This window comes from Amblyomma maculatum, chromosome 3, assembly GCF_055883805.1.
Source record: "Amblyomma maculatum isolate TAMU_Amacu chromosome 3, ASM5588380v1, whole genome shotgun sequence".
Classification (NCBI taxonomy): Eukaryota; Metazoa; Arthropoda; class Arachnida; order Ixodida; family Ixodidae; genus Amblyomma; species Amblyomma maculatum.
Genome location: NC_139346.1, coordinates 193,081,786 through 193,096,475, shown reverse-complemented (window position 1 = coordinate 193,096,475; position 14,690 = coordinate 193,081,786). Strand labels below are relative to the sequence as shown.

The window sequence follows — 14,690 nt, the reverse complement described above, 5'->3', positions numbered from 1 at the left end:
GTCAAAAGAAAACTGCCATTGTTGTTCGAGAAAAGCCCACTCTCAAGACGTTCAGGACCCACGTATTCCTAGAAAACCAAACGTGCTGCTTTACATAGTCACACATATACAAGCGCACGAAAAAAAAAAAAAAAAACCTGATTATCAATTTGGATACATGGTGAGGAACATCTCGGACCGCTTAGAAAGAGCGGCTAAGCGCGTCCGCATTCCCATTTAACTTCCCATTTTTGTATCTTATTTCAAAATTGTACTGCTGTAAAATCAAGCTCCACCTAAGAAGGCGACTGTTCTTCGATGTCGCAGTTTGCAGCCAAGCCAGGGGACAATGGTCCGTCTCTACGGTGAATTTGGCCCCTCCAAGATAGCACTGCAATTTTTGAATGGCCCATACAATGCAAGCGCACTCTTTCTCTGACGCGCAATAAGCCCTCTCTCTAGAACTCAGTTTTCTGCTCAGGTAGAGCACCGGGTGCTCATTACCGTCGTCATCTCTCTGGCAGAGAACAGCACCTAGCCCTCGATCACTGGCATCACACTGGACCGTGAATTCTCGGTCATAGTCTGGAGCTCGCAATACCGGACGGCTAATCAGCACAGCCTTCAGGTTTACGAAGGAGGCTTCCTTTTGTTCGTCCCAGACTACATTTGTCGGTTCTGTCCTGCGGAGAGCGTCGGTCAGAGGGCTAGCCAAAGCTGAATAGTTAGGGATGTAGTGATTGTAGTACCCAGTCAGACCTAGGAATGCTCGAATTTCCGTCTTCGTGCTCGGCTGCGGATAGTCTGCTACCGCAGAAATCTTAATCTCGCTGGGTTTCCTGAAACCCTGACCTACATTGTGACCCAAGTAGTCCACGGTCGCCCTTGCCAGGCAACATTTCTCGGCCTTTACGGTTAGTCCAGCTTGACGCAAAAGGCTCAGTATAGCTCTTAGATGTACCATATGGTCCGCCCATGAGTCGGAAAAAACCGCAATGTCATCTAAATAAGGCACTGCGAATGTTTCACACCCCTTTAAAACCCTATCCATGAGTCGGGAAAAACAAAATGGAGCATTTTTGAGCCCGAAACTCATCATTGTTGGCTGGTAGCTGCCCGTCGGAGTGACGAAAGCCGCGTATCTGCTGGCGCGTTCAGTGAGCGGTACTTGCCAGTATCCTCGAGTAAGGTCCAGCGTAGTCACATATGCCGCTCGACTGACCTGTTCTACTCTCTCCTCAATATTTGGAATAGGATACACTTGATCCCTGGTGAGAGAATTTAGCTTTCGGTAGTCTACCACAGGCCTAGGGTCTTTACCTGGAGCTTCTACTAAGATCATAGGCGAAGCATAATCGCTTTCCGAGGGTTTTATTACTCCTAATTCCAGCATGCGATTTACTTCCCTATCCAGAATTTCTCTTTGCCTTGGAGAAAATCGGTAGCACCTTGATCGCACTGGCACGTCTGAAGTCAGCTCAATATCGTGCTCAGTCAAATCAGTCCTGCCTGGCCTGTCCACGAAGCAGGCCTCAAACTGTGTTATTATCTCGCCCAGATCGGACAGCTGGGATTTCTTTAGTTCTCCTCTCTGCTCTGTCTTTTTGAGAAGCTCCTGTATCTTAGGATCATTGGCTTGCTCCATAGCTAAGTCCTCTCGGGTTCCACTTAAAAGTCTCGTGAGATTACTAGACACTGGCGGCAAGAGGTTACTTTCAAGAACGTCCTCATTCCGCGTCTCATCAAGCTCACTTTCAAGTTGACTTATCTGAGATGCCTCGCTCTCAAAGTTTTCTGACCCGCTATCTTCCGCATCGACCACTGTTTTAACTGCAGTTTCCTCCGCTGTGGATTTTTCTGGAATGAGCAGTGTAGCTAGTTCTCGCGCCTTTGAACGTGTTAAGGCTTGCACAACTCTGTCTCCGAAAAGGATGCCCCTCTTTCGCAGTAGCATGTCCGATTTGTTGGAGAACAAATACGGATAGCACTTAGGAAGCTTTCCTGAAACGGCAGCCTCGGTTGTCAACTTGCCGAAAGGGCCCTTGATGACCACGTTCGCGATTGGCAAGCACACACTCTGTTCCTCCACTACCTGGCGGATCCATGCACACTGTCCTGTATAGTCGGAAGGCGACACATACGCCGGATGGACCACATCCATCGTTGCGGCCGAATCGCGCAGTACCTTGCAAGGCTTCCCGTTGACTACTAGGTCATGCAGGTAGGGTTCTAAAAGCTGCATATTTTCATCGCAGTCACTGACATACGAGAAAGCAAACTTTTCTTTCCGGCAGTTGACGGCAATGTGACCCTGCTCATTACACCTAAAGCATGTGAGCGGCTTCCTAGCCCCAAGCTTGTTCTTTGTGTTCTGCGCGTTGGTCACTTCCCCACTTTTCTCACTGCCGTCCTTTCTAGGGCGTTTGCCTGAAGAAACCTTCATTTCTTCGTTTCCAACTCTAGCAAAGTGCCTTTCCTGACGGTTATTCACTCTCAACTTGGGATTGCGGGGCCTATCCACTGCTGGGTTGCTGAATTGTCGGCGCGAAGCATACTCCTCAATAAGTTCGGCAGCTTCAGTTGCCGACTTAATTTCGCCTCGGTCCTGTAACCAATTTCTTTCTTTTTCTGGGAGGCAGTTATAAAACTGCTCCAAAAGAATTCGCTCGACTACAGCGTCCCTATCACTGTAGGAATCTGTGCTCTTTAGCCACTCGCCCAAATTTACTCTTAAATTGTACAGGAATTCAGGGTAACTCTCGTCCCTGGACTTAGTAGCGTTCCGAAAACGTTGTCTGAACGCCTCGGCGCTAAGCCTATACTTTCTCAGAAGGCAAGCTTTGACCTTCTCGTAGTTGTCCGCGTCCTCCTTGCTTAGCCGCGCGACAACCTCCGCTGCCTCGCAGGGCAGAACCGTCAATAATCTCTGAGACCAAGTGTCTCGCTGGAAGGACAGTTTTTCGCAGGTTCGCTCAAAGTTAGCCAGATACAGACCGATATCCCCTGATATCACATATGGCTGCATGTACTTTGACATCTTGAAATCTGCCTCCTTGTTGAGACGAGGTACCGCTAGCTGGGGACAATTGCCCGACCTCTTGCTCAACTCTAGTTCTAATTTCCGGAGCTCAATTTCTAGCTCCAGCCTTTTTGCTTCTCTTTCAATTTCACGCTTCTTTTCCTCTTTTTCCCTCTCAAGTTCACGCTTCTTTTCCTCTTTTTCCCTCTCAAGTTCACGCTTCTTTTCCTCTTTTTCCCTCTCAAGTTCACGCTCACGCCTCTTTTCCTCGTTTTCCCGCTCTTTCTGCTGTCTGAGCTGCTCCTCCTTTTTTTGTCCGATGAGGTTCCATGCTTCACTGAGCTCCTCATCATCGGTTCCCAAATCAGTGATTGCTTTTATAATCAAGGGTTTTCGTGCCAAACCACTTGTATCAATTCCCAATTCCACACACAATTGCAACAGTTCCGGTTTCTGCAGCTTTTGTAGGTCCATGATCGCTCCGAGTGTCGGCTACTTCCAAAACAACAGTGCAAACTACCAAACCTAAAGGCGTTTCAACACTTTTTACCAGTTCTAAAATCTAACCCTGTTCTAGAACCTGGTCCACATCAGAAGAAAAGCCAAGCACTCACCCACACATGCGATCGATGTTCCGAGCTGCTCTCTTGTTGGCCGATTGTTGCTCCTGCTTGTTGCTTGAGATGCCACCTCCGATCACCAGATGTTGTGGCTTGTAGATTCTGATCCACCTCGAATCACCAGATGTTGTAGCTTGTGGATCCAGATCCCACCTCCAGTCATCAGATGTTGTGGCTTGTAGATTCAGATCCCACCTCCAGTCATCAGATGTTGTGGCTTGTAGATTCAGATCCCACCGCTGGTCACCAGTTGTCGTGACGCTGGGGCTATGTCGACCCGGCCTTCACTTGGTAGCGTGCAGAGACTCCGGGGTTCATGAAGGATTGAATCTTCGAAGTAGGTAAAATATGTACAAGCAGGTTTAATGGCACTTTGAGAAGCTTATTTACAAGATTATTTACACGAAAAAGAAGGGTACATCAGCAAAATGGCAAGCGTTAAGAGTTCATAGCGAGAAGCGTCTTGGATGAGCCGTTTACCCAGGGCTCAGAGCGACATTTCGTGCTCTGCAGCGTCCTTAAAACCCCCTATGTCCAGCCCCTCTCTGAAGATGCTGACCAACCAAATCCAGGGCACGCCCCTCAGATATCGGCATCCAATCGAACACATCACTGCACTGATGGTCTGAAGCACTGACTGGCCCGGCATTGTTTCGTTGAGCCTGGTCACTTGTTGGCGGGAAAAGCTTGGGAACGGCGAGGAGGTACATTTCTATTCTTCAGCCAAGAATCGATAGGCTGGTTCCGGCAAGTGGATTTACTTCTCAGAAACCCAAGTACACGTGCGCGCCGCAGACGGCTCCCAGCATTGTCCCTTTTCGACAATTGCAAATCTTTCCTGCATTCCTGGGAAATCATTTAATGGCCGTATGCGTCATGCTCCTTTCTTGTCCGGCATTCCCAGGAAATCCTCTAATGGCCGTAATCACCTTGCTCCTTTCTTGTCCTGTACGTCAGCGGACGTGTCACTCTGTCGCCTCGTTTGGACAATAGGCATTCCTTACTTGACCATAGCGCTTCTCGACGGGAAGGGTGAACAATTGAACGAAAGCACTTCCTGCTATTTCCCGCAGGGGGACGTTTCTTTGTGTTTTTCCAGACGTTCTCTTGACAGGGTCAATTTGGCATTTGCAGGGTGTCCACAAAGCAAAACAGGCTTACAAAACAGGATTCCTGGAAACAGGCTCACTTAGAGCCATTGGACCATCACCACATTTCCACAGCACTTATTCATGCCCACAGGCGAACAATAGAGCGCGCAAATGCGGATGCACGGTCGTAACACCTCACTTGGTGTTTTAGTCGAACAACGTCGGGCTCTCCCTGGCTTTTCTTTAGTCTCGCCCTCTTCGCACCGGGGCTACTTGGTTTTCGTGATGCGTCGTTCAGTAGAGATGGGCCATGGCTTGGTGCGCAGAAAACGCTTTTGCGGCTTATCCGGGTTTAGCTTACGTGACTTTCTTACTGCAGCTTCTGCAAACTGGGCAGGCACAATGGAAATTTATTGCTGGTAAGGAGGATGAAGAGGATGTGCGAGTTCTAAGAGTGGTCAAGTTGGCCAATGGCTGGTAATTCAGTGACACCTTTGTTCTTGTCCCTCCCCTCGTCGTGTTTAGGTCGGTCGAAATGAAGGGGGTTTTGTGCGTGGCGTTCTTCAGTGAGAAATATATAGTGGATGGCAGAAGTTGCACAGTCTTGTCAAATAAAATAAAAAAGAAGGCAAAGAGACACAGTTTGCAGGCATCCCAATCCACGACAGCTGTTGTTGCCGTACGCCTACGTGCTTCCATCAGAACATATAGACGAAAAAAAAAATGGGGGGGGGGGGGGGGGGGTTACTTGGTACACGTTCATGTGCGAGGGGCCTTGTTAGCTGCTTTTAGTCGCGCCCAATTACGAGCGGAATGCTCGTTATGCAGTTTGCTTGCTTCCTTACCGTGCAGGAGCTTGGTTGTTATCTCTATATTCCTTTTGTTTTGTTTCCGATGTCTAGCTTTTTATCGGGGGCATCCTTTTTATGCTTCGTCCTTCCCTTTATGTTGTTTTTTGTTCCTTCGTGGAGAAGGTCTTCGTTTTGCCACTTTTTGCGCCGATTCTTGGCGCTGCTGTGACGCCCTTTCTGAGACAGACCAGGAAGGGAGATCAGAGAGGAGGAGAGATAGAGACCTTTACCGTTTTGTTCTGCTTACTTCGCAGCAGGTACCTTTCTCCTCCCCCCTCTCTCTCTTGTTCTCGGCATGATTGTTTTCTTTTGCTGTTTTGTCCTGGACCTCATCTTGTGTCCGGCCGCGTTTTGACCGAGCCTGGGAGTCGTCCTCCTCCGAGACTTGCTCCTTGGTCTGACCTCCGGTCCTGCTTCCCTGCTCTGCCCCTTTCGTGCGTTGGCTGTCCCCCGCCCTGCCTGCCTTTCTGTCGCGCTTTTCATACCTTTACTCCCTCCCTCTCTTTCTGTGCCATCCGCCGCCCTCCCTTACGTCCTCCGGGGAGATTCGTAAACCTTCGGTATTCTCTGCCTCTATTATTATTTTTTTTTGTTCCTCCATTCCGCTTTGGTCGTTCCGCTGCCCTCTTGCAATTACGTGGAGCGAGTGCAGGCTTATTGGTGACGCTCTGTTTTATTTCTTCCCTTTTTCCCCCCGTCTTCTGAGTTGCTGTCTCCCGTCTAGGCTTTACCACGTTGTTTGTCGCCTGGCTTCATCGACGCTCTGGCTGGCGGGGTCTCTTCTTGCTCGCTTTGCTCTTCTGTTCTTCACACACTGTACACGCTCTCGGCGCTGAGGTACACTTTCTCCGGGTGTGGGGGTGTTCGACGAGGTCCTGCAGAAACTTGTGCGGTTTCTTCTCATTAGCTGCGACTTAGCTCGATAACGCTGTTGTGGGGATTCGTTTGGCTGAGTTCTCCGGTGTGCTTCGGTTTCCTTGTCACGTGGCGCCGCGGTGCACGAATTGCATTACAAGAAAAATGGAGGAGTGTGATGTGTAAACTAGGATTCAATGGAAGGCTGTGTAGGGTATTAGTTGCGTTACAGGTAAGGGCGTGATTCGCTAATTATCAATGCGCAGCATATTTGACACGGTCGAGTCGCTTGAAAGGGATTAATGAACCTGAATTAGTAGAGGTGGAAGAAAAGCAACAACGAAAAAGTGAGAAATAAGGTAGAATGGCGATAAGCCGGTTTCACTCGAGGAAAAAAAATATATATGTATGCGAATTGATTCTCATATGCGCGTTGGAAGGAACTTCGTACCTTACCGGCAGTTAACGAATCAAGATCCAAGTACTACACCTGCAATGTCGTACTTTTCTTGAACTCGCTGGCATTGTATGTTTTTCTTTTTTCTTTTTTTTTTCGAATCCACAATACAACGCCTTATGACACGGCATATCCGCGGCCTGTAGTTAAAACTGCATGCATTTTCGCTTCTTGCCGTTACAGTCGCTTTCACTGCCAAGCGTCCACTTTTTCCCGTTTCCCCATCTGATATGCCAAATGCGTCACTTCCAGTTCCGACTGGCTGCATCGATTATATGTTCCCCATTCGTTCGATCTGCGCAATTTTCTCGTTTCCTCTATCTATCGCCGTCAGACTAACGAATCAACGCTAACGAGCGCCGCATTAACGAGAGGTAACCGAACACAGAGGGTGAGGGAGCAAGAGCGCAATATTTCCTCGAGATAAGAACAGGGCATATAAACTTTCTCCCCTCCCATAGCGGCAGTAAGAAGGAAACGGGGCCAGAGAGGAAAAGGGAGCGGGGTTCAGAGGAGACCGCGAGTTTTCTAAACGATCGCGCCGCCCGATAGCGCGATCGAGTCTCGAGACCCGTTTTGCGCGCCTGCGACGATTGCAGGCTCACGTTGTCGCGGGCGCAGAGACCGGAGCGAGACTGCATCCCCCTTTTCCATTTTACCACCTGCCTCCCCAACCACGATTCCGAGCGAGGAACACCAGTGCAGACCAGGGCTGGAGTCTGCCGCCCTCGTCTCGGCGGAAGCCGTTTCCGCCACGCGACCGGCCATTTCCGCTTCCGCTTGACCCGCCGCCCGCCCCCCTTTTTCTCCCTTCTCTCCTGGCTGGCCTCAGCCGTCTGCCTTTTGTCCCCCCTACCGGCGAGCAGTCCCCTTTTCCCAACGGCCTCCCGACGAACGACGACGACTTCCAGTTGGCGGCGGTGCCTTGCGCAGGATGGCTTCTTTGCAGCGCACGTTTGCTCTCTCCCTCTCTCTCTCTCTCTCATCCGCAGCCCCTTCTTTCATCATGCCTGGGATTCCTTTCCCGCCGCCGCGAATCGAACGTGGCGCTGCCCTGGTCCCCGTTTGCGCTGTTCAGCCTACCCCCTCCCCATCTCCTCCCCGCCTCCGCCATCTCCCTCTGTGCGCCACACGTTCCTTGCTCCCGTGTAACTGCAGTGCTGGCGTCAATACTACAGCCGAACCGTATTGACCCCTGGCACCACGCATCACCGCCTCACGACAAAAGCTTGTCTCTCGATGTGTTTTTTTACTTTGTATGCTAAAAGACGAACAGAGTGGTTTGTGCAATGTCTCCAACTTCAGTCGAAAACACGGCACGAGGTTTTCATGTGGCTGTTATCAGAGAGACGTTTGTAGGGCAGCAGTCAGCTAGGTCGAAGTTTTAAGCACCGTCCGACCGCGTAATGAATGCAAGTCCTTTGCCAATTGCTTTCTTTTCTGCAATACACTGAATCGGAAAGGCATGTTGCAACCCAGGGCACTGTCTGTACCAGGTTGGAGAGGAAAGACGCCCCACTTGTTTGACCTCTCCCATCGATTTCTGCTTCTGCTGACTTCGCGGGTGTAGTGAGAGCCGCCCTGCCAACTTCGGCGAATAGCTCAAGTCGAAACCGTGGAGGGGAAACAGGAAAAGCTTGTTTTCGTCCCAGCCAACACTAGCATTTTCCCGAAAAAAAAAAGAAAGAAAAACAAAGAGAGAAAGAGATGATGCTGTATGGTGCCAACACCGACGCGAAGAAACTTATTTCCAGGCCTGAGGAAATTGAGTAATCTTCGGCGCTTCGGGCGCCCCGGCCTCCATTTCTTGCCTTATAACGCTGCCAAACGTTGTGCCGTCGACTTGGGAAACCACTTCGAAGGCGGGGCGCTTTGAAATGCGTGCTCGCGGGCTCACAGCCTCGCTTTGCGCATTTTCTTTCTCGCATATTCCAGTTTTTCTCGAGTTCGGGAAGCGAAATTCGAGCTTTCCCTCGAGTAGGGACCGTACTCGCCTGCCATGTTTCATTTTCAAGCGCGCATCCAATCGAAAGCCACGCTTACCCAGTCGTTCACAGCGCTGTTGTGCTAGTTTTGTGCACAGAATGTTGGCTTGTCAACTCAGGGACGGACAAGTGGGGGAGGGGGGGGGGGGGGGGGGGGGGGGGTTCAGTGTTGCGCAACATAGCTGTGGGGTTCATTGCACTCTGTAGCACTACCAGTGACGGACATGTATGAAGGGGAACATTTCTTTGTGCTGTGCGGATTTTATAGGCTACAGATACGCCGTAGTAGAAGGCTCTTGTTAGTTTCATCCACCTGAGGTCTTTTCACTTGCGCTTGCATTGCGTACCATGCACGTGTTCTTGCATTTAGCTTTCGTCGAAATGCGAGCGGCACACTTGCCAAGCTTCTTCCCATGTCCTCGGGCTTTGCATTCGGCGGGTATACGGGGACATTTCATGTGTTAGACGGGACCCTTCTGACAGTCAGGTGCTCATGGCGACATCTTTTAGCAAAGATCTGCAGTCGGTGTTTCGTTGCTGTAATCCGCGTTCTCGCATTTTCTGGAAAAAAGAAAGAAAAGAAAAACAGAGCAAACACAGACAAACGCAGTGTGCAAGAAGAGCGACAAATGCAGCGCTGACCAGCAACCCAACCCGCATTTTCAATCAACGCTTTAATAAGGACAAAAATTTTACTAACAAGCTGTAGGTGTAGCTAACAAGCTATAGGTAAAATTAAATAAAAAAATAGTCATAGATTAATGAGTCGTATCTCGAACTCCTTCGCATGTGCCGTGTGTTGATGCGAATCACAGCCTGAGGTTATAAAAGGAGCTTCGAATACGGCTCCTCATCTAGGATTTGACGGCTATAGGAGTTCAATATAAAACGAAATAAAACTTAAATTGCACAGTCGACGTGACGGCTCGTAACGGCTCATTTCTGGCAGATCCCTTGCGTAACAGTTCCAAAATGAGCAAGAGTGTCTCAAAAGTGTACTCCTAATATAATTTTCATCTTATTATTTTTTGACGACAAGACAGGGAGTCATTTCCTGCTTGAACGCGATAAGCCTCGCATTTCTCTTTTATTTCTTCACGTTGTGTCGTCCCCCTTCGGCGCCTTAGAATACTGTCTCGTCAGTTTTTCTCGATACTCCCACTCAAGTCGGTCTTGTCGTTTTTCCCTTTCCTTTTTATTTCTTTCCATCTTCATTTGTCCTTTGCGCGGTTCCCTCCGCGCCGTTTGGCAGGCACGTGTTATTGAATTCGCTCGCGCGCCGTTGTAACAACCCCGTCTGCCTCGTCCTCCCAAGAACGCGCGCGCTCACACACACGGGGATTGAAATTATGGTAATTCTCCCGTCGGCCGTGCGCCCAGCTCAAGTGCGTGTCGCAACGTTCATTTATGTACGTTGTCAGTTCGTTTCGTCGTCTTGCTATCCTCTTTTTTTTTTTTTTGTTACACTCTGTACATATTCCGCCGTCCCATTCTGCGAGGTGCTCGGCCCGAAAGACCTCACTAGGGCGCCGCTTGTTTTCTTCGTATCTTTTCAAAGTGAGCTGTCGTATCTTTTTCTTCGTCTTCCGATTTTTTTTTTTTTCCCCTCTCTGCATAGCCTTGCATTTATCCCACCGCTCTGCTAAACGACCGAGCGCGCTTGCTTCGTTTGGCGGTTGCCATTGATTTCATTTGGGACCCCCTCTTGACAGTCTGTCGCCTTGCATGGTCTGTGTTCGAGACGCTCTTTATGAAAGTGTCGTAACGGCAGCCGTAATATCGAAAATAGAAAAGGAAAATACGTATAAACGACGGGGCCGGGGAAAAAAAAAAAAATATATTGTACGCCATTCAGCACGACAAAAAAAAAAAGAAAAAAAAAAAAACAGGAGGAAAACGAAAATATGCACACTTTGAGCTAGCGCTGTCCTTGCGTTCTTATTTCTTGTTGTCCATTTCTTGTTTGTTTAGCTTTTATATAAGAGTGATACTTTCAGGTTCCGAGACCGCTGCCGGTTGTTCTGACGAGGAATGGGTTCTGACGTTATCTACGTCCTGGTTCCTTACTTATGCAGGCAATTTCGAAACAGATGACGGGCCTCAACCGGTATTTCATTCGGGCTATTTTGTTTCTTTTGGCTCTAGCCGCATTTCCTTTCCTTTTCTTTTTCTCTTGTTCTGGATAATAATGTTTCCAGCTGTACAAGTGGACGTGACTGTCGATTATTAATGGTTTGCAAATCCGGAAGTGGCACTGTCTTATTGCCTCCATAATTTAACCGTGCGCTATAAATGCTTTGATGGAAGCTTTAGCGCTCTGGCTACAAGCAACTGCCAAAAGCGGTCACATTGCTTGGGAAAAAGAAGTTCTCGCTTTTTCAATTCGCGCAAAACCGCTTTTATGTGTGAAAACCTTTGGGTTATGAAAACAATGTTTGTGTAGAAGGGTGGCACTTCTGAATGTGGTCCGTGCCTCCTCTTCCCTCGTATCTCGGTTAGTCCATTCTCCCCACTTGATTACTTTCTCTTATGTCCCTGGTTTTCTTTCATGTAAGTAAAACCATAGACACTTGCAAAACGTATTTTGTTCCTCCCAAATATTAAGAATGAAGCTTTTTTTTTTTCGCTCTTTTTATTGCCGTTTTCTTTCTTAAACATTTCTCTTCATCAGGGTGGGATGTGCGCAAGCGCGTACAGTAAAGATGTTTTGTAACAAAATGTCATGTTTCTTTCAATTCGCAGTGGGTGGAGGAAAGCTTTACCAACTTCGAGCAGGGCATCAACTGGCGTTCGTACGTGGTGTGCGACGTGGCCTATGACAGCGTCAACAACTGGCTATGGACGCCGTTCATCGAGCGGGGCCCCGCTCACCGCATCTACGTCGAGGTCAAGTTTAGCATGCGCGACTGCAATCTCTTTCCGGGCATGGCGCTCTCCTGCAAGGAGACCTTCTCGCTACTCTACTACGAGTTCGACGCGGCCACGCGCGAGCCACCGCCCTGGGAGCCCGAGTCGTACAAGCCTGTGGATCGCATCGCCGCCGACGAGGGCCGCTTCACGTCCAATGCCGAGGTCATCATCAACACCGAAGTACGCTCCGTGCCGGTCACGAAGAAGGGCGTGTACTTCGCCTTTCGGGACCAAGGCGCCTGCCTCTCCCTCATCGCCGTCAAGGTGAGTCATATCCAAGTGATATCCAAGCTCGGTCCGTGTATTTGTTAAGTCGAGAAATAGAGCGTGTATTTTTGAATTCCGAAGTCCACACTTAGGTTACGGTTGAGGACCTGGCAGTGGAGAAATGCAGTTCGAGCGCTTCTCATCGCCGAACTCATGATCTCGGGCCAAACCTGTGTTCGGGAGGAGAAAGCCGACAGCGGGAGCGAGATTCTACTCCGTTACTACTTCCTGATAAATAGTGTTTTCTTTTCTTTTTTTTTAGCTTTCTTTAGTTTAAAACATGGGTGCGGGCTTGTTTTTACACTCTGGGAGCTTGCCATAGAGTGCAGTAGTTCCCCTTTTCCTTGAGAGTGCGGCGGGCCCATTCAGTGCAAAACTGGGCAGTTGATTTATTTGGTACAAGAAATGATTTATTTTTTCCTTCTCCACATTGTAAAAAAAAAATATTTAAAAAAAGGCTGTGCCTAATCGAGACAACGTCGTCTCAAAAATAAACAAAATCGGTTGCCGTTATGTTTTTGTGACAAGCTCACTGTTATGTTCATTTTTTATACTACTGTTTAGCTGCCTTGCGTATCTCCTTACATATAAAGCTTCCCAGTATCTTGACCTTGTAGTGCGACATTCAGTGGAGAATCACCAGAAACAGGGGACAGGTCTCGTACATTCCACGGTGCTGGCTAAAGCAGCCGTCATTTTAAAGGCAGCTATTGTTTTAGACCTTACAAATTAATGAAGCGGCGCAGTGGTGTAGGTCCGTGGTTCCGTTTTCTTCGCTAACCAAGCCAATGACGTACAGATGTTATCGATTGCCAGATCCCATGAAGGAATTCGTTTTTTCCTTCTTTTTTTTTTTTTTTTCCCTGCGAACTTGCAGGCTGTTGGGAGCCGCTACTTCTGCGTTCGAAATTTTTAATGAGATAACGTTAAGAAGAAGAAAGAAAAAAAAAAAAAAACTTCACGGACCGCAGGATTGAGCACCGGTCCAGGACTACGTATTAATGGTAATTGAATCGGTAAACTTAATTAGAGGTTCTGAGCAGAGGAGCGAAAGGCCATTTTAATTGCAGTGCAAACCAGGATGGCTAGCTTGTTATTTGTTCCTTTTTTGCCGCCTTCAGCTAACGCATTTTATTTAGCGAACAGTTTCGAGATTTCGGTCTTTTTTTTTTTTTTTTGTTCAGCCTCTTCGTTTTCCTAACGAGGCCCCTTAACAAAGTTATAAGCGTGATTGCAACGAAACCGCGTTTCTTTTTAATCAGATGCACCTGACCTCTCGACGTGTACTTTTCTTTTTACCTTAATTCGGTAATTTTGTAATGCTGTGTACTCTCTCCTGTCGCTCATGAAAAGTGCAATAGAGCTTTAAATTTCATCTCTTTAACGTTTTTGTCAATGGTTCTTCATCAGAAGCTGCACTTGTACCTCGGCGACGCATTGCACGGTGTTAGACTTTCGCCATTTCCTTTAACGTCGAAACTTGGGCTTCTTGTTTCATATTTCCAACCTGTAGCGCATGCGCATCACAGTCAAGGGACAGGGAATGGGAAGCATACGCACAGCGTCATCTCTTCTTATCCCTTAACGGGCTTACGATAATTCAGAAGTTTCCGAGAGCGGAACACCGCACAATCCGGCGAAAACTCGGTTGTAGCTTGCGTCTGCGTGTCATGAATGGCTGTCTTATGTCAAGTGTGTTTTGGGACTGCTCAGTGTTTCAGAAACGCTCGCATGTAAATGCCTTTGCCGTCACTTGTATTCAAGTTTGCTTGAAGGAATGAACACTTTGATCCGTATAGAAGGGTAGCAATAGCTTAGTAATGAAGTTGTTCAGTGAGTGCATCTGCTTCAGAATAAACATAACAAAACGAAGGTGCTCATTTCGCTCTCAAAGTTCTGCACAGCCGCCGCTGATGCCGTCAAGTGGGCGTGGGTCGAAGCTCTCAAGAACAGTCTCTAATTTACCAAAATATTTAAGGAAAGAAAAGACAATAAATGGAGAACCATGTACTTGAAAAGAAAGGACTTTTCTCATTCTCTTAGCCGGCGCATATAGTACCTGCTGGCAGGTTCAGTGGTTCGCAGTGTAGAGAGTGACGACGGTCGGCTGCCCGTCTCACAGGTGTACTACATGGTGTGCCCGAACGTGACCACGTCGCTAGCGCACTTCCCGGAGACGCCGACAGCGAGCGAAGTGACGGCCATCGTGACCGCCGAAGGCCAGTGCGTGGCCAACGCCCGCGTGGCTGGCTCGCCGCCACGCATGCTTTGCAAGGGGGACGGCAACTGGACCCTGCCTTCGGGCGGATGCGCCTGCATACCGGGATACCGCGCAGTCGGGAACTCCTGCCAGAGTGAGTCACCCGCTCTTCAACCACATTCGTGCGTGCTTGTGTGCCTCCACTTTTCCCTTTTCTTATTGCTCTTGTTTACCGGGTACTGTCGAAACCTCATCAGCGAAATACCACCTGCTACCACCTGCTATTTTGAACTTGTGTGGCCTTTGTGCGGGGGCGCTTTCCAGAACTCCAAGGAGGGTTAGAAAACACTCGTTTTATTACGGCGACAAAGCACTGCTTCTCCTATTCTGACTGCTCCGCAAAGGGCGCTTCTCCTTACAATTTTCAAGCGTGCGGCAAAGTACTCTTTACAGGAC

The 14,690-nt window shown here is 48.7% G+C and overlaps 1 protein-coding gene across 12 annotated transcripts in view; it reads left to right on the top strand.

Annotated features, from left to right (window-relative positions):
* Positions 1-14,690, top strand: part of Eph (Eph receptor tyrosine kinase) — a 240,450-nt gene that overhangs the window by 194,092 nt on the left and 31,668 nt on the right. For all 12 annotated transcript variants that reach the window (XM_084599135.1, XM_084599132.1, XM_084599127.1 and 9 more), the window contains exons 3-4: positions 11,600-12,031; positions 14,157-14,388. In XM_084599135.1, the coding sequence (XP_084455261.1) occupies positions 11,600-12,031; positions 14,157-14,388 (664 nt within the window). The remainder of the gene's footprint in view (positions 1-11,599; positions 12,032-14,156; positions 14,389-14,690) is intronic.